This window comes from Carcharodon carcharias, chromosome 2 (assembly GCF_017639515.1).
Source record: "Carcharodon carcharias isolate sCarCar2 chromosome 2, sCarCar2.pri, whole genome shotgun sequence".
In the NCBI taxonomy this organism is placed as follows: domain Eukaryota; kingdom Metazoa; phylum Chordata; class Chondrichthyes; order Lamniformes; family Lamnidae; genus Carcharodon; species Carcharodon carcharias.
Genome location: NC_054468.1, coordinates 84,667,893 through 84,694,888, shown reverse-complemented (window position 1 = coordinate 84,694,888; position 26,996 = coordinate 84,667,893). Strand labels below are relative to the sequence as shown.

At 42.3% G+C, this 26,996-nt stretch overlaps 1 protein-coding gene across 1 annotated transcript; it reads right to left on the bottom strand.

Annotated features, from left to right (window-relative positions):
- Positions 1-298: 298 nt before the first annotated feature.
- LOC121287706 (coagulation factor X) lies at positions 299-24,032 on the bottom strand. Its single transcript, XM_041205622.1, has 8 exons — positions 23,963-24,032; positions 19,373-19,533; positions 18,351-18,375; positions 17,481-17,594; positions 8,390-8,524; positions 6,270-6,454; positions 2,035-2,152; positions 299-849 (listed from the first exon to the last, which is right to left on the bottom strand). Exons 1-8 carry the CDS (start codon positions 24,030-24,032, stop codon positions 299-301), a joined length of 1,359 nt encoding a protein of 452 aa, XP_041061556.1.
- Between the last annotated feature and the right edge of the window lie 2,964 nt (positions 24,033-26,996).

Sequence of the window (26,996 nt, the reverse complement as noted above, 5' to 3'; positions counted from 1 at the left end):
ATTCAACAAAAAACAGCAAATGAATGTATTAAGCATTCATCTGCAGCTATCACCAGCAGTAATCTTTAGGCTAGAATATTATCAACTGCACTGTCTGCTGTTAAGCAACCTATGGTTGATAAATTGACAAGCTAATCATCTAAATGACATTAAATGGTAGCTTTGAGATCTGCTGCCCAGTGTCACAATGTTGTTTTCCCCATAACCAGGCGCTTTTGTCATGCGTCTGCTCTTTAATTGTCTTTCTCTTGTGCTAGTGTTCATTCACAATAATTGACTGCGCAGAGAATTCAACGTCTCAGTGGCTGTACTCTGACAAAGTGTCATATATCCACGATAAGTAACCAGGTACCCTAGTGTAGACACCATATTTTCCTGCTCTGGCGCAGCCCTCACCCCAACTAATTATGCCAATCAAATACCATGTTTGTCGATATAACACTGCATAGGGTCCCCCGCTATCGCCTTGACAGGAATCCATATAGTCATCTTTGTACCCAGCACAGAACATATTATCTGTAACTGACAAATTTGTTGATTGTATGCAAACCTCCTGTTCAACGTATGGAAGTTGGACTCTCCTCAAGAATCGGGATGACCTGCCTCCTTTGTGGGTCAGGCCCCAGCCACTCACCGTCCCCACTTTCCCATCCTGCAGCAGGAGCTGACCCAGGTTGTGGTTGGGCAGACAAATTGGAGCAATGGAAGTACTAAAATTCACAGGCTGATTCAAGTACAGAAGGGCAATGTCATTGTCATATCTTATTGGGTCATACTGAGGATGGATCAGAAACTTCTTCACTAACACCTTCTCCTCCCAGAGCTCCGTTCGAAGTTTGTCAAATTCACCTGGTGGAGTAAGAGCAGGTTGAGAAGCTGCTTATATCATTGAATTGATGCAATTATCTGGAAAATGCTACCTGAATGGGTGGTAAATACAGATTCAATTGTCACTTTCAAAAGGGAAAAATAAAAAATTGTATGCCTATATGCCTATGATAAAAGGAGAGTGGAATTAATTGTGTAGGTCTTTCAAAGAGCCGGTACGGACACAATGTCTGTGCTGTAATATTCTTTGATATTATCTGAAGTAGTCTTTAAAATGTGTGTGTTTTAAGCCTTTTTCAAAAAAAAAATAACCCCCTGTTCGCTGTTCCTGCTCAGCTTCTCCAATATCTAGTTAAAGCAATAAGTTAGCAACTGAACCCCGCAACCCAGAAATTTTTATACTAATTCTATGTTGAGTTAGCTGAAAGTGAAAGGTCAAGAACAAGATAAAAGGTAAGTAGTGTAGAAAGAGTGATAACCAAAAGAGAAAACAGAACAGTAAAAGGAAGTGAGAAGTGATAAACATAAATGGAATCAAGAAAGGAAGGATAAGGAGGAGAGGCAGGGGTAAAGGAAAGAGGCATACAGAAATGGAGAAAAGAAAAACAGTTGAATAGAGACAGAAGTAAAGGAGACCGACATGAAGGAGCAGCAGAAGTGAAGAAGGAGAAACATGCAAGTAAAAATGAGGCAGCCAAGTAGTGTGAAGAGACAAATGGAAAAATGACTGAGGGTGAAGTACAGGAGAGAAACTAAGAAAGAGACAAGAAAAGGAATCAAAGATGAGAAAGTAGTGGAATGGAATGAGTGACGGAGGAAAAAGAAACATAAGTGGAGAGAGAGAAATGTATTGGAGGAAAAGTGATATATAATGAATAAGACAGAAATGAAAGAGGAAGAAAATGGTACAAGAAAAAGAGAAGAGTGGAGAAGGAAGAATCAAATGAGAGCAGAAGGAAGTGAAAGCTAAATAGAAGAAACAGAAGAAATGGAGAAAGAACACAGATTGAACTGACGGAGGAAAGATGTGATTGCAAGGAGGAGTGACAAGTGAAGGAGTTAAAGGGCAAAAGAGAGGATAATTAGACAGGCTAAAAAGAGTGACAAATGCAGTGGAAGTGAGATAGAAATGGGGAAGAGAAGCAGAAACTAAATGCTGATTTTGGAGATTAACATAATTTAAAGAACAATATATCTGTCTCTTACCTGCCGTAACTGAATGCGGCAGCACCACGTCAAAGCAGTGGGCTGCAGTGACAACCCAACGACTGTTAATCAAAGTCCCACCACAGAAGCCATCATCATTTTGATTATTTATCAACACCTGAGAATAGCAAAAAGGCAGTGAGTAACGTAACTCAGTATTGTGTGCAAAAGAAACTAGTTCAGGTTACGTCTTTTTACAGCTGGAAAGGTTAAGCGTGAGGTGGTAGATTTAAAGTTCTGAACAATTCTTTTGGACTAAGTCGTGATTGGTTGTATCTGCTTCTCAACAATATGTTAACAAGAGAGCCTAAATTTAAGATTGAAAAAGAATTAAAGGAGAGATCAGGAAAAAGTTCTTTCCGCAGAGGTTAGTTTAAAATATGGAATTTTCTGCTACAAACTATTATTCAAAGAATACATTGGTATTATTTTAAAAAGAGTTCCATAATTGCTTTTAAAAAGGAGGAATATTAAAGCATGGGATTAGACCAGGTAGCTTATGCAGAGAAAATCATCAGCTGAGACTAAATGGAGCAATTTCTGGGCTGGAACTTTCTATAGCTGAGATTTTAATCAAAAATTGAGTCCTCACCAGAAGTGAAGTGATTTCCATCTGCTGGGCAAATTTTCATTACTGATACAAGTGCACTGTTTTTGTCAGGCTACTAGCCTTACAAATTCTGCATTGCATGGGGCAGACATGGTTGAGAGGGGGCAGGGGGACGGGTGGCTGCTGGAGGCAAATCTGGTGCAATATCTGTACATGAGTGTCTGCAGTAGATTAAAAGGGCCAGTGCAGCCGTTTTGTTGGTGGACCACCTACACATTGTTTCTTGAGGAACAGAATCTCTAAATTTTCAGAGTTTGAAGTTTTGCTATCTGAAATTATGCAATGCAGACATAACATCTTTGGGATGGGGGAAGGAGGCCTGTGAAGGTAAATATAAGGAGGTGTGATAGCCAAGAGCACCACATCTTGGCGATCCTAGGATAGCAGCTCAAAAACAGAAGAAATTTAATAACCTCACTAGGCTCATCAAAGCATAGAAGCCAGCCATAACTAGCACTAAAGCAACATTTAAATTATGTTTCCCATTTTCTTCATTCTTGGGATACACACCACAGGGGAGATGCATGTTGATCAGAAAGCTGCTCCTGTCACATCTGTTTGGTTCCTGCTGCTCAAATGCAGTCTTTCTCATCACAATACATTGTGAATGCATCACGTCATAATTTGTTCTGAAAGTGCACTGACCATAAGACTCGTTGCATTGTTTTTGTTAAGGGCCTTGAGTTTCAAAGCAGCGGACATCAACTACTGCTGAAGTGAGTCCCGCTGAACTGTTCCTCATAACACTGTCCTCCTCATAATAGAAATAACGTGTAATACAGCAGGGAAAGGACACAGTCAACTGGAGTGTGTGATCATTAGGGAGCTTAGCATGGAATTTTCAGGGAGCTGAGTATGATATTCAGGAAATTTAATATCACACATGCAGAGAGTTGAGCATCCAATACTCATTCCAGCTTAGTGTTCATGCAACATTCAGCACTGCATGGGTAATATTCAGGAAGCTGAAGATGTGATGCTTAGCAAACTGGCAGTATTTGAAGAACTCAGTGTGTGATTGAATGAGAGAACAACATGAGAAGAATGAAAGTAGGAGGAGGGGTTACAATGATCTCTGAGTTGGGACCATTACTTCTAAACCTTTAATTTCCTCAGTGGCCTCAGTCCAGGTTTTGCATGATGTTTCAGGACAAATGTTAGGGGCCCTGCTTTAGGACGTACTCTTTCTCTTTTGTTGTAGGCTGCCATTGCAAGCATAGTTGAAGTGAAAGGTTAATGTCATCATGGTGAAATACTGTAAAACCTAGGTATCGTGTATTGCTAATATGCCCCAACATTGAGCAGGTACATTACTTTGGGCTGCTTGTGTACAAGTTGTGAATAAAGAACAATTTCAGGCAAAAGTTAATGGTACTGAGTGAGCCCTGCTGTATAAGAGGTGCTTATGGCCTGTACTTAAAATTGTTTAAGATAGTGAGAGAGGAGGTAATTGTAACTGCCATGAATGTTCAATTCACATAGTTACAGGAAGGTAACCATTGGTTTCTTGATCTTGTACCATTATCAGATAATTTCCATTGATTCCTCCAATTAAAAAGGCATTCATGCTGCTACCCATCTCATTGGGCATCCTTCACCAATCCATCTCAAATAGATCCTTCTCTCTGCCTCACTTTGTGCAGCAAGGTGCATTGTACACTGATAAGCTCCTTTCAGACATTGTGAGGCTTACTGCTGTAAGAGCCACAAATCATGATGGCAACCCCTCTAAGTTTCCACAGGCCTTTAGATTCTAAGTTCGATTTCCTGTTCACCAATGGGTGAAGTCCCAGAACAGGTGCTTTCTTTGTTACTAAGACTGACTCTAGAATTGGAAGATCCAACATATGGTCCTCACATGTTGCTTCACCTTAAGCCAAGCTTATACCTTAATGGATTATGTAAGCTCATATGCCTGATTTAATTTTTAACAACTTGTCTGGAGCCTGCCCTCTGGAGCTAGATTGCAAATTCCATTCTATAGGCATTAGCTTTGCTCTGGATAGGATTCTTGCCCGTGAGTCAGGAGTTGAAACCCAGGTGCAATGCTTGAAAGCCCATTTCTTTTTTTAGCACTTTTCCAAATGGGTGCCCAGTAGGAAAAAAGAACAAGAAAATGAGGCAGAAGGACCAGATACTCGACCATGCATTTGGGTACATAATCTAGGCCTCTGAGGAGTGTTGTATTTTTGGGAATCCTGTCTTATGTCTTAAACCAAAGCCCTGTCTGGCAACTCAATTGGATGCAAAATCCCCTGTGCCATTTTTCAAAAAAGAGCGGGGATTTGTACCAGACCCCTGACTGATATTCCTTCCTTAATCAGCAACGTTTTCCCTGGGAAAAGCTCTGGTGACATCCTTTACCAGAAACCGTTCCCTGAATGGGCAGTTCAGTGCGCTTCACACTTATTTACACACACAATCATTTAGTGCAGTAGCTCTTTCTTTATCTATATTCTTGGCCACATTGAGGCCCTTCTTCTTGCATATGGTAGCAGCAAAAGACAAATCCCAATATCTAACTCAGATACAGAGGTCATAGCTTCTGGTGTAACAGTGCAGACATCTTGTGCACTATCCTCTGGATTTCCTCTGAGAGCAGTGTCTGAGGATATAATTCAGGATCTGATTAGGAGCTCTGGAATGATGTGGATGTTTTAAACTTCCATCTGTGGAATAGGTTGCAGCACCTACCCTAAAATTTCTTGGTGAGGTACTGGTGCATACATCAACCCATTTAAAATAAGGTGGATGACACGTTTATTAGAGGGTAAAATATGCTCTGTGTTTATGCAGAAGCGTCTCCCTACGTAATTGGACAATGATACAGCTACTGATGACTGAAATTACAATTTTTGTCACTTTCGGTATCCAGGTGTCATGTGAGAGAAATACTTGAAAGACTTGTATTTCTACAGAATCTTTCACAACCTCAGGACATCCCAAAGTGCTTCACAGTCAACCTTTACTTCTGAAGGGTAGTGACTGTTGTGACATAGAAAACGCTAGTGCAGCTGCTCATGAGAAGCACAAGCCCTCAGATCATGGAAATATGTCATTGTATATACATGTAGGGGATCAGTGTGCCAGCCCCGTTCTGCCAGGGCAACAACCAGGGACAGTGAGTCCAGGAAGCTGCTGTATTGGGCCTTGCTCACCACAATCCACAAACAGCAGCCAAAAGGCTGCCAGTCAATTCCAGCCCTGAGCCCCCCAGGACCATATCCTGCTCATGTTAGAGAGTCCAATCCGAAAAGGGCTGGGTGCAATGCCTGAAGACCTATTTCATTTTCAGCACCTTTCCAAATGGGTGCCCAGTAGGGAAAAAGAACAAGTAAATGAGGCAGGAGGTCCAGATACACCTCTCGCTTGTCTCATTCAGTAAAAATTACTAGTTTCAGCCTTTATTTCTTAATGTTAGCACTTAGAGAATACACGTAGACTGAGTGCTAATCTAGGAAATTCAGCCCCTTAGACCTCATAGAAACTGCATCTCCAGAAAATGTATCCAGACTTTACACATCCAAACTCCATCTCCACAACATGTTTCTGATAGATGCTCAAATATGGTTCAGAGGATGTCTGAAGTAAATGGGTTGGTACCATTTTAGAACTTCTATCTCACCTGCCAAGGACAAAAACCTCGTCTGCAAAGATTTCCACCAACAATGCGCTTCCAGATATTTGATTCAGTGTAATTTAACTTTGTTAAGTAGTCAGAGTCCGTGTCTGTTTCATTGAGGGCAAGTTCCTCCTCCAACGAGCGAGTTTGTAATCCATATAAAGGTATCGTCCCACATGGATATGTAACTGAATTTGAATACAAAAGACAAACAAGTCCAATGGAACAGAAGGGATGCAGCATGAAACTAGCTGGTCAAGGTTATATGTTAGCCTGTAGGTTAGTCTGAGTAATCTGAGTAGAGATGGATGCTTGTGATCACATTTAGTTAGCTTTAGGTGGCTAAAGATTTAATGTTCCCACAACCAAGAGCATGATGTCTGGGCTACTGGTATTGAATAGAAATGCTGCTACAGTATCAAGGGTTGGATTAAACACTGCAACTACATTTTAAAAAATAACCTAAAATACCAACTAGAATGGCATGGATTAGGCACATTCACAGGAAAATGGCTGGACATTGTCTACATGACCTATCTCAAACTGACACACATCTCTGACTACACATTCTCCACATATGTACTGTTCTCCCCTAATTTCAGCCTTAAGTTTATACCAGCTTGTGTATTGACCAGGGTGACATCAGTTTCTCCCAATAACTATTTAAGGCATTTCCCAGACAAACCTGAAAAAGTCTCTGGCAACTCACCAACTGTTTTAATGGATGACTATCTTTAACTGATGTTGAATAAAAATCTAACAACAAAAGTTATTAATTTATAATTTAAAATCAGAGGAAGGTCTGTTTTCATCGGAACATAAGAAAAGCATGCATTGAAAAAAACATAAAGGTCCTATAACCACGTGCATCCCATCAAGCTTACAGCCTGTTCAAACAGTTACACATCGGTCGATGAAGCCCATGTGATTATAGGGGCAGTGGCAGTGAAGACAAGGTTGTCCAAGGGGTGGAAAGTGGAGAGGAATGGTGAATGGTTGTTTTTCAGACTGGAGAGAGTTAAACATTAGCCCCCAAGGGGTTAGAATTCAAACCCTATTTTTTGATATATATTAATGACTTAAACTTGGGGATACAGGAAATAATTTCAAAGTCTGTAAATGACACAAAACTCAGAAATGTAGTAAGCACTGAGGTTAATATAATCGACACATGCATAGCATATGAACTTTAACGCAGAGAAATATGAAGTGATTCATTTTTGTAGGAAGAATGTGGAGAGACAATATAAACTAAATGGCACAATTTTAAGTGGGGTGCAGGAAAGAGACCTGAGGGTATACATTCACAAGTCTTTGAAAGTAGCAGGACAACTTGAGAAGGCTGTTTAAAAAAAATACGTCGGGTCATTGGTCATCTGACCAAAAAACGGTCCAGTAGATCACAGGAAACCCACAGGTTGTTCAATCTGTCCCATTACAGATGCTACCCAACTCATTTAATCTCCTGCATCTAAAAGCAAATCATGTAAAACTCTAGCATGTTTACTTAACCTATAAAATAAAAAGGGAACTGTAATTTCCACCTGATCTGATGTGTATTTCCAGCATTTTTTTGTTTTATGCAATTAACCTTCTACCCTATACCAGTTGTCTTCCTGAAATCAATATTTCTAGGGTCCCAAAAGCTCAAAAGTTTTAATGTTCCATGAAGCATCCGATCCTGTTTAGTAGAGCTGCTGACTGATGGTCACAACAAGGTTCAAACAGGTTGTCATGGTCAATAATCACATCCTGCATTGAAGCTGGCAATTTGTCAATCCCAGGTGTGCAGCTGTAACCATCTCCATACAAGTTCCCTTCTTTCCTCGCCTATCTCTAAAACTGTGATAATTCACAGCTAATTCCAGGAAACCTTTGGAGCTGCACCGTAAACTGCAATCCATGAGAGTGGGGTTACTTTGGAAGTAATAAAAGTCCCAATTTAACTCCAATTTAGGGTGCAATTGGTGTTAGAAACAAAATTCAAATCAAAGGCTTGATTCCCTCAAAAGTATAAAGTTTGTCTATGCTCATCAAGTTTGGAAAGTTCTTAGTAGAGAAGCAACTTGTGGCCATGATCAGTAGTTAGTGATATGTGAGTTAGTGACAGGCGGAGTCAGTACCATTTTTAACACAGGTCTTTTGATCTTCATTCAGTTGATAACCTTCTGCACAGCTGCATTTTGCCATTTGAGTTGCCTTGTCAATGTTGCAGTACTGCTGACAGTAGCCATTTTTATAGTCACAATCCAGATTCCCTAAATTAAAGAATAACACACAAACAAAAGGAAAAATATGACTCTTATTATCAGGATTACACAGTGACTCATCAGTCAACGGAGCCCTTGTGAATATGGGGCAGCATGAATACAAGATTATCCAAGGGGTGGAATGCAGAGAGTAATGGTGAACAGTTGTTTTTCAGACTGTAGCGAGCTAAACAGTGATGTCCCCCAGGGTGTTAGAATTCGACCCACTATTTTTGATATATATTAATGACTTGGATTTGGGGATACAGGAAATAATTTCAAAGTTTGAAAATGAAACAAAACTCAGAAATGTAGTAAACAGTGAGGTGAATATAATGGACACGTGCATGGCGATGAACTATAATGCAGAGAAGTACGAAGTGATTCATTTTTGTAGGAAGGATGTGGAGAAACAATATAAACTAAATGGTACAATTTTAAATGGGGTGCAGGTAAGAGTCCTGAAGGAATACATTCACAAGTCTTTGAAGGTGGCAGGGCAACTTGAGAAGGCTGTTTTTACAAAAAAATACTTGGGGGCATTGGTTTTAGAAACAGGTATTGAGTACAAAAGCAAGGAAGCTATGCTGAACCTTTATAGATTACTGGTTAGGCTCCAGCTGGAACATTGTCCTATTCTAGGCACCACCCTTTAAAAAGGATGTCAAGGCCTTAGAGACAGAACAGAGGAGAAACACTGGAACGAAATCAATATGTGCCACTTCAGTTATATAGAAGCTGGGCGTGTTCTTTTTGGAGCAGATTATGCTCCAAAAGATTATGGGCAGATTCAACTGAGGCATTCAAAATTAAGAAGGGTTTTCATATCTGAAGGGGAGAAACATTGCAGGACAATTGGAAAAAAGGCAGGGAAGTGAGACTATTGGAAGATCCATCAAAGAGCTGGCACAGGTATAATGGGCCAAATGACCTGTTTCTGTGCTTTATCATTCTATAATGCTATGACTGTCCTCTTCCAAAATGAATTCAAATTGGATTGCTGAGAAATAGTTACACTGCACGAAAAGTATCAGCCTAGACAATCCGGTTAGCAGCAATGCTCAGTGCATTGCCACTCCTGCGAATTTTTCTGCGCCCCAACAGAAATGCCTGTTTTCAGCCGGGGACTGCAGATCCCGTCTGCAGCAGAAATGGGACAGTGCCGCCTTTCCAGGGTAAGTGCGTGTCTGCAGGAGAATCAAAGGACGGAGAGGACATACCCCTTTTTTACAGCACTAGCTGCCACCTTCAGGTAAGTTTTTAAAGGCCTCAAGTCTTCGAATTAATGAGAATAAAAATACTTGGAAAAACTCAGCAGGTCTGACAGCATCTGTGGAGAGGAACACAGTTAACGTTTCGAGTCCATATGACTCTTCAACAGAACTAAGTAAAAATAGAAGAGAGGTGAAATATAAGCTGGTTTAAGGTGGGGCGGGGGGTGGACAAGAAGAGCTGGATAGAGGGCAAGTGATAGGTGGAGATAGCCAAAAGATGTCACAGACAAAAGGACAAAGAGGTGTTAAAGGTGGTGATATTATCTAAAAATGTGATAATTAAGGGTAGAAAGCAGGACAGGCCAGGTACAGATAGCCCTAGTGGGTGTGGGGTGAAGGAATCGAAATAGGCTAAAAGGTAGAGATAAAACAATGGATGGAAATACATTTAAAAATAATGGAAATAGTTGGGAAAAGAAAAATCGGTATAAGTTATTGGAAAAAAGCGGGGGGTGATGGGAAAGGGGGTGGGGATGGAGGAGAGAGTTCATGATCTAAAATTGTTGAACTCAATATTCAGTCCGGAAGGCTGTAAAGTGCCTAGACGGAAGATGAGGTGCTGTTCCTCCAGCTTGCGTTGAGCTTCACTGGAGCGATGCAGCAGGCCAAGGACAGACATGTGGGCATGAGAGCAGGGTGGAGTGTTCAAATGGCAAGCGACAAGGAGGTCTGGGTCATGTTTGCGGACAGACCGAAGGTATTCTGCAAAGCGGTCACCCAGTCTGTGTTTGGTCTCTCCAATGTAGAGGAAATCGCATTGGGAGCAACGAATGCAGTAGACTAAATTGAGGGAAGTGCAAGTGAAATGCTGCTTCACTTGAAAGGAGTGTTTGGGCCCTTGGACGGTGAAGAGAGGGGAAGTAAAGGGGCAGGTGTTGCACCTTCTGCGGTTGCATGGGAAGGTGCCGTGGGAGGGGGTTGAGGTGTAGGGGGTGATGGAGGAGTGGACCAGGGTGTCCCAGATAAAACGATCCCTGCAAAGGCTCCTTTTATATTTCACCCCTTCCTTGGATTCACCTAGTTCTGTTGAAGGGTCATGAGGACTCGAAACGTCAAATCTTTTCTTCTTTGCCGATGCTGCCAGACCTGCTGAGTTTTTCCAGGTAATTCTGTTTTTGTTTTGGATTTCCAGCATCCGCAGTTTTTTGTTTTTAAGCTCAGTGCAAACTGAAGGAACAGCACCTCATCTTCCGACTTGGTAATTTATAGCCTTCTGGACTGAATACTGAGTTCAACAATTTTAGATCATGAACTCTCTCCTCCATCCCCACCCCCTTTCTGATCCCCCCCTTTTTTTCCAATAATTTATATAGATTTTTCTTTTCCCACCTATTTCCATTATTTTTAAATGTATTTCCATCTATTGTTTTATCTCTACCTTATAATCTATTTCAATTCCGTCACCCCACCCCCACTCGGGCTATCTGTACCTTGCAGCAGAGAAAGTAGAGGCATTAGTTATAATCTTCCTGAATTCCTTAGATTCTGGAAAGGTCCTAGCAAATTGGAAAATAAAAAATGTACACCTTTATTCAAGAAAGGAGGGAGAAAGAAAGCAGGAAACTAAAGGCCAGTTAGCCTAACATCTGCCATAGGAGATTATGGCAGGATACTTGGAATATCATAATGGGATCAGGCAGAGTCAACATGGTTTTATGAAACGGAAATCATGTTTAACTAATTTATTAGAGTTCTTTGAGGAAGTAACAGGCAAGGTGGATAAAGAGGAATCTGAGATGTGGTGTACTTGAATTTCCAAAAGGCTTTTCATAAAGCGGTACGTCAAAGGTTACTACATAAAATAAAAGCTCATGGTTTAAGGGGTGAAATATGAGCATGGTTAGAGGATTGGTTAGCTAGCAGGAAGCAGAAAGTAGGGATAAATGGGTATTTTTCAGCTTGGCCGAAGTACCGCAGGGATCAGTGCTGGGGCCTCTGTCTATACCAATGACTTGGATGAAAGGACCGAATTTACTGTAGCTAAATTTGCCGATGAAACCAAGATAGGTAGGACAGTAAGTTGTTAAGAGGAGATCAAGAGTTTACAAACGGATATAGAGAGGTTAAGTGAGTGGACAAAAATTTGGCAGGTGGAGTATAATGTGGGAAAACGTGAAATTGTCCACTTTGGCAGGAAGAATAGAAAAGCAATATACTATTTAAATGGAGAGAGATTACAGAACCCAATGGTATAGAGGTGATAGGGTGTCCTGGTGCACAAATCATAAAAAGTTAGTATCCAGGTAAACCAAGTGGTTCAGAAGGCAAATTGAATGTTGGCGTTTATTGCAAAGGGAATGGAATACAATAAAAGTAGGCAAGTTTCACTGCAGCTGTACAGGGCCTTGGTAAGACCCTAACTGAAGTATTATGTATAGTTTTGCTTTCCTTAGTTATAAAATGATAATTTTTTAAATATTCATTCACGGGATGTGGGCTTCGCTGGCTGGACCAACCTTTACTGCCCATCCCTAGTTACCCTTGAGAAGGTGGTGGTGAGCTGCTTTCTTAAACCGCTGCAGTCCATGTGGTGTAGGTATACCCACAGTGCTGTTAGGAAGGGAGTTCCAGAATTTTGACCCAGCGACAGTAAAAGAACGGCAATATATTTCCAAGTCAGGATGGTGAGTGACTTGGAAGGGAACTTCCATGCTATTCCCATCTATCTGCTGCCCTTCTCCTTCTAGCTGGTAGTGGTTGTGTGTTTGGAAGGTACTATCTAAGGAGCCTTGGTGAATTCCTGCAGTGCATCTTGTAGATGGTACACACTGTGGCTACTGTGCGTCGGTGGTTGAGGGAGTGAATGTTTGTGGATGTTGTGCCAATCAAGCGGACTGCTTTGTCCTGGATGGTGGGAGCTGCGCTCATCCAGGCAAGTGGGGAGTATTCCATCACACTCCTGACTTGTGCCTTGTAGTTGGTGGACAGGCTTCGGGTAGTCAGGAGGTGAATTACTCATTGCACGATTCCTAACCTCTGACCTGCTCTTGTAGCCACAGTATTTATATGGCTGGTCCAGTTCAGTTTCTGGTCAATGGTAAGCCCCAGCATGTTGATAGTGGGGGATTCAACAATGGTAATGCCATTGAACATCATGGGCCGATGGTTAGATTCTCTCTTCTTGGAGATAGTCATTGCCTGACACTTATGTGGTGCAAATGTTCATGCCACTTGTCAACCCAGGCCTGGATATTTTCAAGGTCTTGCTGCATTTGGACACGGATTGTGTAAGAAGCAGTTCAGAGAAGGTTTGCTTGACTCATTTCTGGGATGAAGAGATCATTTTATGAGGAAAGGTTGAACAAGTTGGGCCTATACCATTGGAGCTGAGAAGAATGAGAGGTGATCTTATAGAAACATTTAAGAACCTGAGGGGACTTTATAGTGTGAATAGCAGGCAGATGTTTCCTCTTGTGGGAGAGACTAGAACTAGGGGGCACAGTTTAAGAATAAGAGGACTCCCTTTCAAGGTAGAGATGAGGATTTTTTTTCTCTGAGGGTAGTTAGTCTGTCGAATTCTCTTCCACAGAAAGCAGTGGAGGCTTGGTCATTGAATTGATTCAAGGATGAGTTAGATTTTTGATAGACAAAGGAATCAAGGGTTATGGTGGGAATGCAGGAAGGTGCAGTTGAGACTATAATCAGATCAGCCATGATCTTATCGAATGGCAGGGAAGGCTCAAAGGGCTGAATGGCCTACACCTGCTTTAAATTCTGTTTCTATACTACAGATTATTTTTCCTAAAAATGACCTGTTTTGCTTGTAGTGCAACCCATTAACAATCATGGTTCCAGCAGTTGTGGTAAGAGGGTAATTAAACAGTATTAATGTTTGTGTGGTTCTGCTCCTCCTCCTCATTCAGGTACCATGCCGTAAGAGGATGATGGTGACCAAGGACTTCCATTTTATTGGTCCATAATTATGCTTGGCAAGGTAGTGCAGTGGTTTACCGTTGCCTTCTGCAGCACGGCTGACCAGGAGACTCTCCCGCTCTTACCGCCTGCCATCAGCCATATAGGAAGGATTTACAGGTTGATAATCAACCTGTGTTTCTTTAATTAATTCATGGGATGCGGGTGTTGCTGGCTGGGCCAGCATTTATTAGCCATCTCTAATTGCTCTTGAGAAGGCAGTAGTGAGCTGCCTTCTTGAACTGCTGCAGTCCATACGTTTTAGGTACACCCACAGTGCTGTGAGCAAGGGAGTTCCAGGATTTTGACCCAGTGACAGTGAAGGAATGGCGATATAGTTCCAGGTCAGGATGGTGAGTGACTTGGAGGAGAACCTCCAGGTGGTGGTGTTCCCAAGTATCTGCTGCCCTTGTCCTTCTAGATGGTAGTGTTTGTGGGTTTGGAAGGTGCTGTCTAAGGAGCCTTGGTGAACAGAACATGAGAAATAGGAACAGGAGTAGACCATTCAGCCCCTCAAGCCTGCTCTGACATTCAATACAATCATGGCTGATCATCTTCTGTATCGATTTCCACATTCCCATCTAACCCTGATAATCTTTGATTCCCTTGCAAATGAGAATCTATCTACCTCTGCCTTAAAAATGTTCAATGACCCCACTTTCACCAGCTTCTGAGGCAGAGAGTTCCAAAGTTGTACAATCCTCTGAGAGAAAAAAATTCTCACCTCTGTCCTAAAAGGGCAACCTCTAATTTTAGAACAGTGCTCCCTAGTTCTGGACTCACTCACAAGAGGAAACATCCTTTCGACGTCCACCTTGTCAACGCTGTTCAGGATTTTGTATACTTCAATCAAATCACCCCTCACTCTTCTAAACTCCAGTGGAAAGAAGCCCAGTCTGTCCAATCTTTCCTCATAAGACAGCCCACTCATTCCAGGTATCAATCTAGTAAACCTTTGAACCACCTCCAATGCATTTACATCCTTCCTTAAATAAGGAGACCAAAACTGCACACAGTGTTCGAGGTGCGGTCTCACCAATGCCCTGTATAACTGAAGCATAACATCCTTACTTTTATAAAAGCAAAATACAGTTTGCTGGAATGTGGATGCTGGAAATCTGAAACAAAAACAAAAATTGTTTGCCACTGCTTCTCTATTGATCCATCCTCTAGCCTAGCCTAGGTGAGTTCCTGCAGTGCATCTTGTAGATGGTACACACTGCTGTTACTGTGCGTCGGTGGTGGAGGGAGTGAATGTTTGTGGATAGGGTGCCAATCAAGTTTCCTGCATGGTGTCAATCTTCTTGACTGTTGTTGTAGCTACACTCATACAGGCAAGTGGAGAGTATTCCATCATGGTCCTGACTTGTGCCTTGTAGGTGGTGGAGAGGCTATGGGGAATTAGGAGGTGAATTACTCACCACAGGATCCCTAGCCTCTGACCTGTGTTGTAGCCATGGTATTTATATGGCTATTTCAGTTCAGTTTCTGGTCAATGGTAAGCCACAGGATGTTGCTAGTGGGGGATTCAGCGATGGTAATGCCGTGGGATGTCAAGGATTGATGGTTAGATTCTCCCTTGTTGAACTATAAGATGTAGGAGCAGAAGTAGTCTATTTGGCCCATCGAGTTTGCTCCACTATTCAATGAGACCATGGCTGATCTGATCTCAACTCCACTTTCCTGCCTTTTCCCCCATAACCCTTGATTCCCTTACTGATTAAAAATCTGTCTATCTCCACCTTGAATATACTTAATGACCTGGCTTCAACAGCCCTCTGCAGTAAAGAATTCTACAGATTAACTACCCTCTGAGAGAAGAAATCCTCCTTGTCTCTGTTTTAAATGGGCAATCCCTTACTCTGGTCCTAGACTCACCCACAAGAGGAAACAGCCTCTCAGCATCTAACCTGTCAAGCCCCCGAAGAATCTTATATGTTTCAATAAGGTCACCTCTCATTCTTCAAAACTCTAATGAGTACAGGCCCAACCTACTCAAACTCTCCTCATAAGATGGTCATTGCCTGAAACTTGTGTGGTGCAAATGTTACTTGCCACTTGTCAGCCCAAGCCTGGATATTACCAAGGTCTTGCTGCAGTCCACCTGGTTATTACAGAAGAAATAGAAGGACATTTAGAAAAGCTTAACGCAGTCAAACAGAGTCAACATGGTTTTGTGAAAGGGAAATCATGTTTGACAAATTTGCTAGAGTTCTTTGAGAATATAACAAGCAGAGTTGATAAAGGGGAACCGGTAGATGTAGTGTATTTGGATTTTCAGAAAGCATTTGATAAGGTGCCACATAAAAGGTTATTGCACAAGATAGGAGCTCACTGTATTGGGGGTAATGTATTAGTATAAATTGAGAATTGGTTAACACACAGAATACAGAGAGCCTGGATAATGGGTCTTTTTCAGGTTGGAAAGACATAACCATTGGAGTGCCACAAGTATCAGTCCTCAGGCCTCAATTATTTACTATCAATACTAATGAGTTGGAGGAGGGGGCAGAGTGTAATGTATCCAATAGGTGGGAGGGCATGTTGTGATGAGGACATAAGGAATCTGCAGGGGGATATAGATAAGTTGAGTGAGTGGGTTTAATATAGGAAAGTGTGAGGTCACGCACTTTGGTAGAAAGAATCAAAAGGCAGACTATTATTTAAATGGAGAGAGACTCCAAAAAAATGCAGCACAGAGGGATCTGGGTGCTCTTGAGCATGAAACACAAAAAGTTGGCATGCAGGTGCAGCTGGTAAATTAGGTGGCAAATGGAATTTTGGCCTCTATTGCAGAGGGATTGGAGTTTAAAAATAGGGAAGTCTTGTTACAACTGTACAGGGTGTAGGGGAGGCCGCACTTGGAGTACTGTGTATAGTTTTGGTCTCCGTATTTAAGAAAGGATATCCTGGCTTTGGAGGCAGTTCAAAAGAGATTCACTAGGCTGATTCCTGGGATGAAGGGGTTGACTTATCAAGGACGGCTAAACAGATTAGGCCTTTATTCATTAGAGTTTAGAAGAATGAGGGGTGATCTTATTGAAATGCACAAGACCCTGAGGGGTCTTGACAGGGTAGATGTTGAGCAGATGTTTCCACTAGTGGAAGAATCTCGAACTAGGGACATAGTTACAGAATAAGGGGACATTCATTTAAAACTGAAATGCGAAGATATTTCTTCCCTCAGATGTAATAAATATCTGGAATTCTCTACCCCAGAGAGATGTGGAGTCTAGATCGCTGAAAATATTTAAAGAAGAGGTAGAAAGATTGTTGAAATATTGGGGAGTTGAGGGCTGTGAGCAGCTGGCACGGAAGAGGAGTTGAGACCTGGGCAGATCAGCCATCATCTCATTGAATGGTGGGGCAGGCTTGAAGGACCAAAATGCCTACCCCTGCTCCTATTTCTTATGTTCTTATGCTAAATTTGGACACGTTATGAACACACTTTCCTGTGGCCATCAAGTCTCAAAGTGGGACTTGAATTAAGAGCCTCTCGCCAGAGGTAGGGATGCTTCTACTACACCACAAGACTTCCGTGGTCTTGCTCACTTATCTCTATTTAGGATGATGTGTGGAAGAAGATGTTCAACTTGACAAGGTCAGCAAGGAGCAGCAACCCAGACAAACATACAGCCATATACACACACACTAAAACATATATGCACATACATTCACACAGACGTGCACTTGCACACTGCACCATACATACACACCAACCAATGATTCACATTATTGGAAGGATAGGCTGATGTACATTATCAAAAGCAGCCACAAACCTATTTCACAATATTTTCCTTTCCACAGGGGAGGGCAGAGGCAGATGTGTTTGTAGCCCGAGACTTTACACAAACCATCATTGCGGCATGGCGACAAGTTACAAGGATTCAGATCTGTGAGAGAGGCACAGAGAAAAGCATTCAGTGAAATGATTGATGAATCTACAGATAGTAGAACGTAAGTGAATGGTAAAATCTGAGGACTCTGGATATTAGACTTTGGCTTGGGCTGAACGAAATAAATATCTAATGGTTTGATCAGTATTCGGTAACTTCCTCCTGCACTTGCCAAAACTTTGATTTCCCTCTCTAAATGAAAAGTATAGTGTTTGTCTGTGTTGAATTTTTAACTTGCATTTTATAGTGTTAGAAATAGATGCAATTGATTTGCACCCAAAGTCAAACCAATTTTTTTCCCACTGAAAAGCCATCCATTTAGACTCTGTAAATTGTACAGGGAAGGTGCTAAAAGATCAAAGTGTCTGGGGCAAATAAAATAAGTTGTTTAAAGCATTATTTGTTTAATTGAACCAGGGCCAACATATTCATCTACAAACATCTTTGCCATTGCAAATTCTTGCTTTGTCATTTCACGTTGATGAAAAGCTGTTTGATCTAATTATGAGAGGTGTAGTTATAAACTAGCTTTTGTTTCACTTGGGCTGCACAGGTGGCTATAGCAACTTTGACAGAAATTGGAGAATCTGGTTCCAGTCTCTCCTGGGATGGTGGGTTTGATTGACAACTGGGGGATATTTCATAAGGGGAAAGGCACATTGATTGGCTGCAGTTCTATTTGATTGACAGCTTGCTGATCAGAGGCTTGTAGAGGGGCGGAGTATCACTACAAGTGATAAAAGTAGCACTTACTTTTGTACAAGAACCAGAACTCCAGCTGTTAAAAGAAAAGAAGTTTGTTAAAATTCCTGCAATTTACTCATGGAAATCATTAACCTGTCATAATGCCGTCAATCTCTGATAGACCTATGAACTGTGATATTGCCAAAGGTCCTAGACACAAGGTAAATGAGGATCAGCCATGTATTTCCAGTTTACTAATTTGATTAAAACAGGTTTTAGCACCATTGGCTGAACCTTCCATCACCAGCAAATTGCTATGCAATATGAAACAAATGACCTTTGTGGGGCTGCTCACCACCTCACCCCTTTCTGGTGTCCATTTGAAAATACAATATACTAAGCTGAAACAGAAACACACAAACTACATGTGCATCTGTGCAACACAGGGCGACCCTGGGGAAAGGCCACATGGTACAGAGGGAACTGACTCTTACAGAATTCAAAACAAGCCAATCAATAGCAGTGGGACTGGTATTGGGATTGGCTGCAGGGTTGGGGGCAGACTTTGGACTGGCAGTGTGAATGAGATAGGGAGAAGGAACTGGGAATGGAACTTGGACCTGGGACAGGAAATGGAGCTTTAAATGATACTGGTGCTGGGCATTGGGTGCAGAATCGTGACTTTGCAGTGGGGCCATAGTCACTCGACTAGTAACTCAGCTGCCCAGGTTAATGCCCTGGGGGCATGAGCTCAAATCCCTCCACAGCAGCTGGTAGAATTTTAATTCAATTAATATAAATGTGAATTTTAAGCTAATCTCAGTAATTGGACCTTGAAACTATGATAAAAGCCTCTCTGGTTCACTGATGCCCCCTAGGGAAGGAAATCTGCCTGGTCTGGCCTACCTATGACTCCAGATCCACAGTAATGTGGTTGACTCTTAAATGTCCTCTGAAATGGTCTAACAAGCCACTCAGTTCAAGGGCAATTAAGAATGGGCAATTAATGCCGGCCTTGCCAGTGACACTCCACATCCCACGAAAGAATAAATTTAACATCCATGTGCACTTATCAGGTGAGGGATTCTTACAGTTCTCTCACTGGATTTATAAATTTCTCCTGCTTCCTCAAATGAGCAGGATTCCTCATAGCACTCTCGCTCCAGAGATCCTGCCTTCACCTCTTCCCAGAACCAGTTTGCACGTTTCTGAATTCTCAGCACTCTGTTTGCTTTATTCTTCTGGTAAAACACTGTAAAAACATGAAAGTAATGGTGAGATGCTGGGGTTAGGGGATAGACTATAATTGCTAACCCAGGCTGCTTTAGCTCAACTTTTATTAACAAAGGTCAAGATTTAATGCATGATCCATCTAGTGCCCACATCATAGCACCTAAAGTGGTATTATTCCTGGCCTCAAACGCTGAGCAAAGAGGGTGAGTGAAATTTCCTTGTTACCATCAGCCCATTAGCAGTTCTGGCCTGAGGTAGGAAAGTTTTGCTGGCATGCAAATTCACAGGGCTTCTTCTCAAGTTTCCTCATTCCTCTTGAAATGCTCAGTGATCCAATCACCCAATCACCTCCAACCTTATTTACTTAAGTATACCTGTCAGCCTGCAGTGAAGTGAGGGTTTCTTCAACCCATTATTTTGCTCAAGGTACGTTATGCTTGTAATCATTTGATAATACAGAACTTGAGTATTGATGAAAAAGAGACATGTCGAAGCTTTGTCTAGCACTCATCAGGACAAATCACAGGATTGTTATGATGCAAATGGAAGCCATTCAGCCCATCATCTCCGCACCAGCTCTTCGAATGAGCATAATGACTTAGTGCCATTCTCCTGTCTTTTCCTCATAGCCTTGCACATTGTTTCTATTCAAATAATCATATAATGCCCTCTTGAATGCCTTGATTGAACCTGCCTCCACCAAACTTCCAGGCAATGCATTCCAGACTCAAATCACTTGCTGAATGAAAATGTTTTTTCTCTAATCACATTTGCTTCTTTTGCAAATCACTTTAAATCTGTGCCCTCTCGTTCTCGATTGTTTTACAAGTGGGAACAATTTCTTCCTATCTACCCTCTCCAGCTCCCTCATGATTTTGAACACCTCTATCAAATCTCCTCTTAGCCTTCTCCTCTCCAAGAAGAATGGTCCCAACCCCTCCAATCTATCTTCGTAACTAAAGTTTCTCATCTCTGGAACCATTCTTGTAAGCCTCTTCTGCATTCTCTCCAATGTGTTCACATCCTTCCTATAGTGCGATGCCCAGAACTCTACACAATACTCCAGCTGAGGTCTAACTGTTGTCTTTCATAAAATCAGCATAATCTCCCTGCTCTTGTGCTCTATGCCCCTATTAATAAAGCTCAGGATGCTGTATGCTTTATTAACTACTCTCTCACCTGTCATGGTCCATGCTCATAGACCCAGGTGCTTCTGCTCCTGCACCCCCCTTGTGAATTGTACCCCTTTTTTATATTTTCTCTCATGTTTTTCCTACCAAAATGCATCACCTCACACTTCTCCGCATTAAACTTCATCTGCCACCTATCTGCCCACTCCACTAACTTGTCCCTGTCCTTTTGAAGTTTGAAACTGTCCTCCTCACAGTTTACAATGCTTCCAAGTTTTTTTTATCATGTGCAAACTTTAAAATTGTCCCCTGCCCACCAGGGCTATCACTTAATAAATGGGGCCCTATTTTTTACAGACAGAAAGAACCACATTGCACCTGTTTCAGCTAAAATACCAAGTGATAGCCATTGACTGACTCTTTCCTCAGAGAAATGCCTTGACCAATCAGGATAAAGTTGCCTGGTTTAAATTTCAAACAATGCTCTACATTAACTGTCAGCTACCATCACTGGTGCATTTTTCATGGTAACACCTCTACCAATCAGAATCCAACAAATCGGTATTTTCTTCTCATACAGTACAATTTATTGTTTCCCCTTATATTGGTACTCTTGCCAAGTGTCCTGATGAGTTCAAGATGAAAAGTTCAACATGTCTCTTTTTTCAGCAACACTTACATTATGCCTGATAGTATTAGGCTCGGTAGCCTTTATGATCAGCTGTTAAAAGTGGAAGTACAGTTTCTCAAGGTGTGCAGCTGGAAAAGACCATGTTCCCTGGACAGGGACAGCACATTTTAGTCACTCCATGTTGTAATGTGCCTGATTTCAGTGGATCGAGCCATTGAAACTGCAATGTCATAGCCCCGGGGCGATGTGCACTGAGAAATGGATTGGACATCAGAAGCTTGTAAACGTCCAGGCCTGAAGCTTCAAGAGACAAAACGGGCCCTTTCATTTTCAGGACTGTTTTCAACTTGCTGCCTCCGTTTAATTTGATGGTGCAAGGCCCCACAACCAGGTTCATGAGGCAGCCATGTGCTCGGGTATCCCTGGGCTGCACATACTAGAAACCAAAGATAAACTAACAAAAACCTTCTCTCCACCAACACATTTGTATGAGTACAATTTCTCCTTTGCAGTCCTACCTAAACCCTTGTGAGTAGCCCTGAGGTGGTGAAATTGGATTATCAAAGAGGCAGATAATGTGGAAAATTTGAGGAAAAATTGGATTTATGTTCGATATAGTGGATGTCTAAGAGGAATTTGTTTTTGGGACGAGCGCTATTGCTTCTGAATCTCTTTTTAGCCTTTGTGCTTTAACATGAGACAGTCTATTGTAGGCTTCTAATGCTAATCTGGTGCATGTACCCAAGTGTCCATTCAAGAAACCTGACCAGACTGAACAGCATGATTACTGTTTTAATGCTAAAAAATAAAACTTCGATGTCATTGTTGATAATATTGTGACATCCATTTCCCTGTTAAATGCATCTTCTTTACGCAGCAATACTGTCAATTCTATTTCTGAACACATCATTAACAGACATAAAAACAAAAAACTGCGGATGCTGGAAATCCAAAACAAAAGCAGAATTACCTGGAAAAACTCAGCAGGTCTGGCAGCATCGGCGGAGAAGAAAAGAATTGACGTTTCGACCCTTCAACAGAACTAGCAGAACTAGGTGAATCCAAGGAGAGGGGTGAAATATAAGCTGGTTTAAGGTGGGGGGAAGGGGGTGGGGGGGGGCGGGGGCGGGGCGGTGTTGGGGGGTTGGATGGGGGGAGAGAAGTGGATGGTGGGTGTTGTGGTTGTAGGGACAAGCAAGCAGTGATAAGAGCAGATAATCAAAAGATGTCACAGACAAAAGAACAAAAGAACACAGGGGTGTTGAAGTTGGTGATATTATCTAAACGAATGTGCTAATTAAGAATGGATGGTAGAGCACTCAAGGTATAGCTCTAGTAGGGGTGGGGGGCATAAAAGATTTAAAAATAATGGAAATAGATGGGAAAAGAAAAATCTATATAAATTATTGGAAAAAACAAAAGGAAGGGGGTAGAAACAGAAAGGGGGTGGGGATGGAGGAGGGAGTTCAAGACCTAAAGTTGTTGAATTCAATATTCAGTCCAGAAGGCTGTAAAGTGCCTAGGCGGAACATGAGGTGCTGTTCCTCCAGTTTGCGTTGGGCTTCATTGGAACAATGCAGCAAGCCAAGGACAGACATGTGGGCAAGAGAGCAGGATGGAGTGTTAAAATGGCAAGCGACAGGGAGGTTTGGGTCATTCTTGTGGACAGACCGAATGTGTTCTACAAAGCGGTCGCCCAGTTTACATTTAGTCTCTCCAATGTAGAGGTTACCGCATTGGGAGCAACGAATGCAGTAGACTAAGTTGGGGGAAATGCAAGTGAAATGCTGCTTCACTTGAAAGGAGTGTTTGGGCCCTTGGACAGTGAGGAGAGAGGAAGTGAAGGGGCAGGTGTTGCATCTTTTGCATGGGCATGGGGAGATGCCATAGGTGGGGGTTGAGGAGTAGGGGGTGATGGAGGAGTGGACCAGGGTGTCCCGGAGGGAATGATCCCTATGGAATGCCGACAGGGGGTGTGAAGGGAAATGTGTTTGGTGGTGGCATCATGCTGGAGTTGGCGTAAATGGCGGAGGATGATCCTTTGAATGCGGAGGCTGGTGGGGTGATAAGTGAGGACAAGGGGGACCTATCATGTTTCTGGGAGGGAGGAGAAGGTGTGAGGGTGGATGTGCGGGAGATGGGCCAGACACGGTTGAGGGCCCTGTCAACAACCGTGGGTGGAAAAGCTCGGTTAAGGAAGAAGGAGTACATGTCAGAGGAACTGTTTTTGAAGGTAGCTTCATTGGAACAGATGCAATGGAGGCGAAGGAACTGAGAGAATGGGATGGAGCCCTTACAGGAAGCGGGGTGTGAGGAGCAGTAGTCAAGGTAGCTGTGGGAGTCGGTAGGCTTGTAATGGATATTGGTGGACAGTCTATCACCAGAGATTGAGACAGAAAGGTCAAGGAAGGGAAGGGAAGTGTCAGAGTTGGACCACGTGAAAATGATGGAGGGGTGGAGATTGGAAGCAAAATTAATAAATTTTTCCAAGTCCTGATGAGAGCGTGAAGCAGCACCGAAGTAATCATCGACGTACCGGAGAAAGAGTTGTGGAAGGGGGCCAGAGTAGGACTGGAACAAGGAATGTTCCACATACCCCATAAAGAGACAGGCATAGCTGGGGCCCATGTGGGTCCCATTAACAGACAGACAACTCAAAGCAGGGTCACTGTGACCTTGGCACTTACCTGAGCTCTTTACATCTCCTGTAAAGCTCACCAGCATCAGCAACGCCAACCACCAATAAAATCCCACCATCTTCAGGGACTAATAGCCAACTTTGTCTATCTGTACAATCAAGGACATGATCAGAGACCAGAGACTGCCATTCAGTGAAACTTCTTGAGCCATTAATTTCTCTAATTCTGACCACTGTAATATTCCTGCAGTTCTGTACTTGAACATTATCTTTTTATAATGTTCCTAGAGTAGAGTGATTAGACCTTGCAGCATCGGTGGAGAAGAAAAGAGTTGACGTTTCAAGTCCTCATGACCCTTCAACAGAACTGAGTACTGGAACAAGCAGTGTTCTGTTGAAGGGTCATGAGGACTCGAAACGTCAATTCTTTTCTTCTCCGCCGATGCTGCCAGACCTGCTGAGTTTTTCCAGGTAATTCTGTTTTTGGTTTGGATTTCCAGCATCCGCAGTTTTTTGTTTTTATCTTTGTTTTTGTTTTTATCTCTGTGATTAGACCTTACCTGTTTAAAACTCTTGAGGTAGAGTGTTTCAACCGTGTTTGTTTAAAACTTATGGGATACAGTACCTGCACATTGTCTATTTAAAGTCACGTAGGTGCAGTATTTGTCAAACACTCAAAAGGTATAGTGACTTGTAGTCATGACTATAAAAACAAAAAACTGCAGATGCTGGAAATCCAAAACAAAAACAGAATTACCTGGAAAAACTCAGCAGATCTGGCAGCATCAGCGGTTGCTGCCAGACCTGCTGAGTTTTTCCAGGTAATTCTGTTTTAGTTTTGTAGTCATGGCTGCCTGGAAGAAGTGACTAAGCACACCTCTGTGGATATCTATCATAAAGAGACCACCCTCCTTCTAATGTACACTCTAATGAAGTTCGCTAAGATAAGTAGATCTTTCATTGTCTCTTAGCAGTGTGCTGCAGAGGCATGCCTACATGACAGACTCACTTAAACATTCACCCCTGCCTCCTTTACCAGTTTCATACTCAAAAGATGCTTTTTTATGGATAGAGTCCTCTTTTCTCTCTCTAACATTGGCATAATGCAATCCATATTCATGAATGATATGTCTTTCAGCCTCGCAGTAAACCTTGTTGGTAGGCAGAGCAATTAAAGACTTCCCCACTATCCACTTGCATGCTACTTGTTCCAGTACTCTGAATTTGGAAAACATAGGCCTCAGAAAGCAGTCAATGTGACATCAATCACTTTAAGATTGCAGACCAAGGAAGTCCAGAGTAGCAGAGAGCATTTGCAGACCAGAGAAATGCACCAGCTCTCAAGACATTGACACGATGGAATGAACTCAAGGGCCTTTAGGGATGGGCAATAAATGCTGTTTTGCCAGAGATGCCAACACTCTATAAATGAATCCATTGAATAGAAACCAGGTGGTGTACTTGCTACTGCTCTTTGTATTTCTCACCCCTCTCCATCCTCCATCTCTGAGGGCAATGGGAAACTCCAAAAGAATGCCCATTCTATCGATCGAGTGCTGTTGCCGACTTAAGGCAAACTATTTTTAATGGTAGAGTGAATACCCTAATTCAAAACAACAAAAAAACTGAACAAAATAAATCTAATACTAAAAAAGTGGGCAAACAGAGGTGCAATGCAAAGGAAGAAAATAACTGCCCCTAAATCCAACTCAGCACAAGATCTGAAAGTAGGGCTTTAAAACCTACACATGGTTGTTGTGTGGCCACAGGATTTTACTTTGTGCAAGCACAAAGGATTGGCCTTGCGGCAGGAGTGCAATATGTTAGAATTCCCAAGGCAGCTCAACACCCAAATGAACGCTCAATTAAGGCTTCTGTAATAAATCAGCACACTCCTGCTGTACTTCCATAGTGACCGACAAGAAAGCTCACGGAAAGTGAAAGTAAGATAGAAAGAGACTGCAGAGAGAGATCTGTACATGAATCACTAAAAGTAGGCAGGTGCAGCAAGTTATTTCGAAGGGAAATGGAATGTTGGCATTTATTGCCAAGAGGATGGAGTAAAAATGTAGGGAAGTGCTACAGCTGTACAGGGCATTGGTGAGACCACACCCAGAGTACTGTGAACAGTTTTACTCTCCTTATTTAAAGAGGTATATATTGGAGGCAGTTCAGAGAATGTTCATTAGATTGACGCCTGGGATGAAAGGGATCTCTTATGAAGAAAGGTTGAGCAGGTTGTGTTGATAATCATTTCAGTTTATAAGTATGAGAGGTGATCATATTGAAACATGTAAGATTTTGAGGGGCCTTGCCTGGCAGATGCTCGGAGGATGTTTCCTCCTTTGGGGGAATCTAGAAATAATAGGCACATAGAAACATAGAAACTAGGAGCAAGAGTAGGCCATTCGGCCCTTCGAGCCTGCTCCACCATTCATTATGATCATGGCTGATCATCCAATTCAATACAGAGATAAAAACAAAAAAAAAACTGCGGATGCTGGAAATCCAAAACAAAGACAGAATTACCTGGAAAAACTCAGCAGGTCTGGCAGCATCGGCGGAGAAGAAAAGAGTTGATGTTTCGAGTCCTCATGAAAGGTCATGAGGACTCGAAACGTCAACTCTTTTCTTCTCCGCCGATGCTGCCAGACCTGCTGAGTTTTTCCAGGTAATTCTGTTTTTGTTTTGTATCCAATTCAATAGCCTGGTCCCGCTTTCTCCCCATACCCTTTGACCCCTTTTGCCCCAAGAGCTATATCTAACTCCTTCTTGAAAGCATACAATGTTTTGATCTCAACTACTTTCTGTGGTAACGAATTCCACAGGCTCACCTGGGTGAAGAAATTTCTCCTCATCTCAGTCCTAAATGGTCTACCCCATATCCTCAGACTGTGACCCCTGGATCTGGACTCCCCCACCATCGGGAACATCCTTCCTGCATCTACCCTGTCTAGTCCTGTTAGAATTTTATAGGTTTCTATGAGATCCCACCTCATTCTTCTGAATTCCAGCGAATATAATCCTAATCGACTCAATCTCTCCTCATATGTCAGTCCTGCCATCCCAGGAATCAGTCAGGT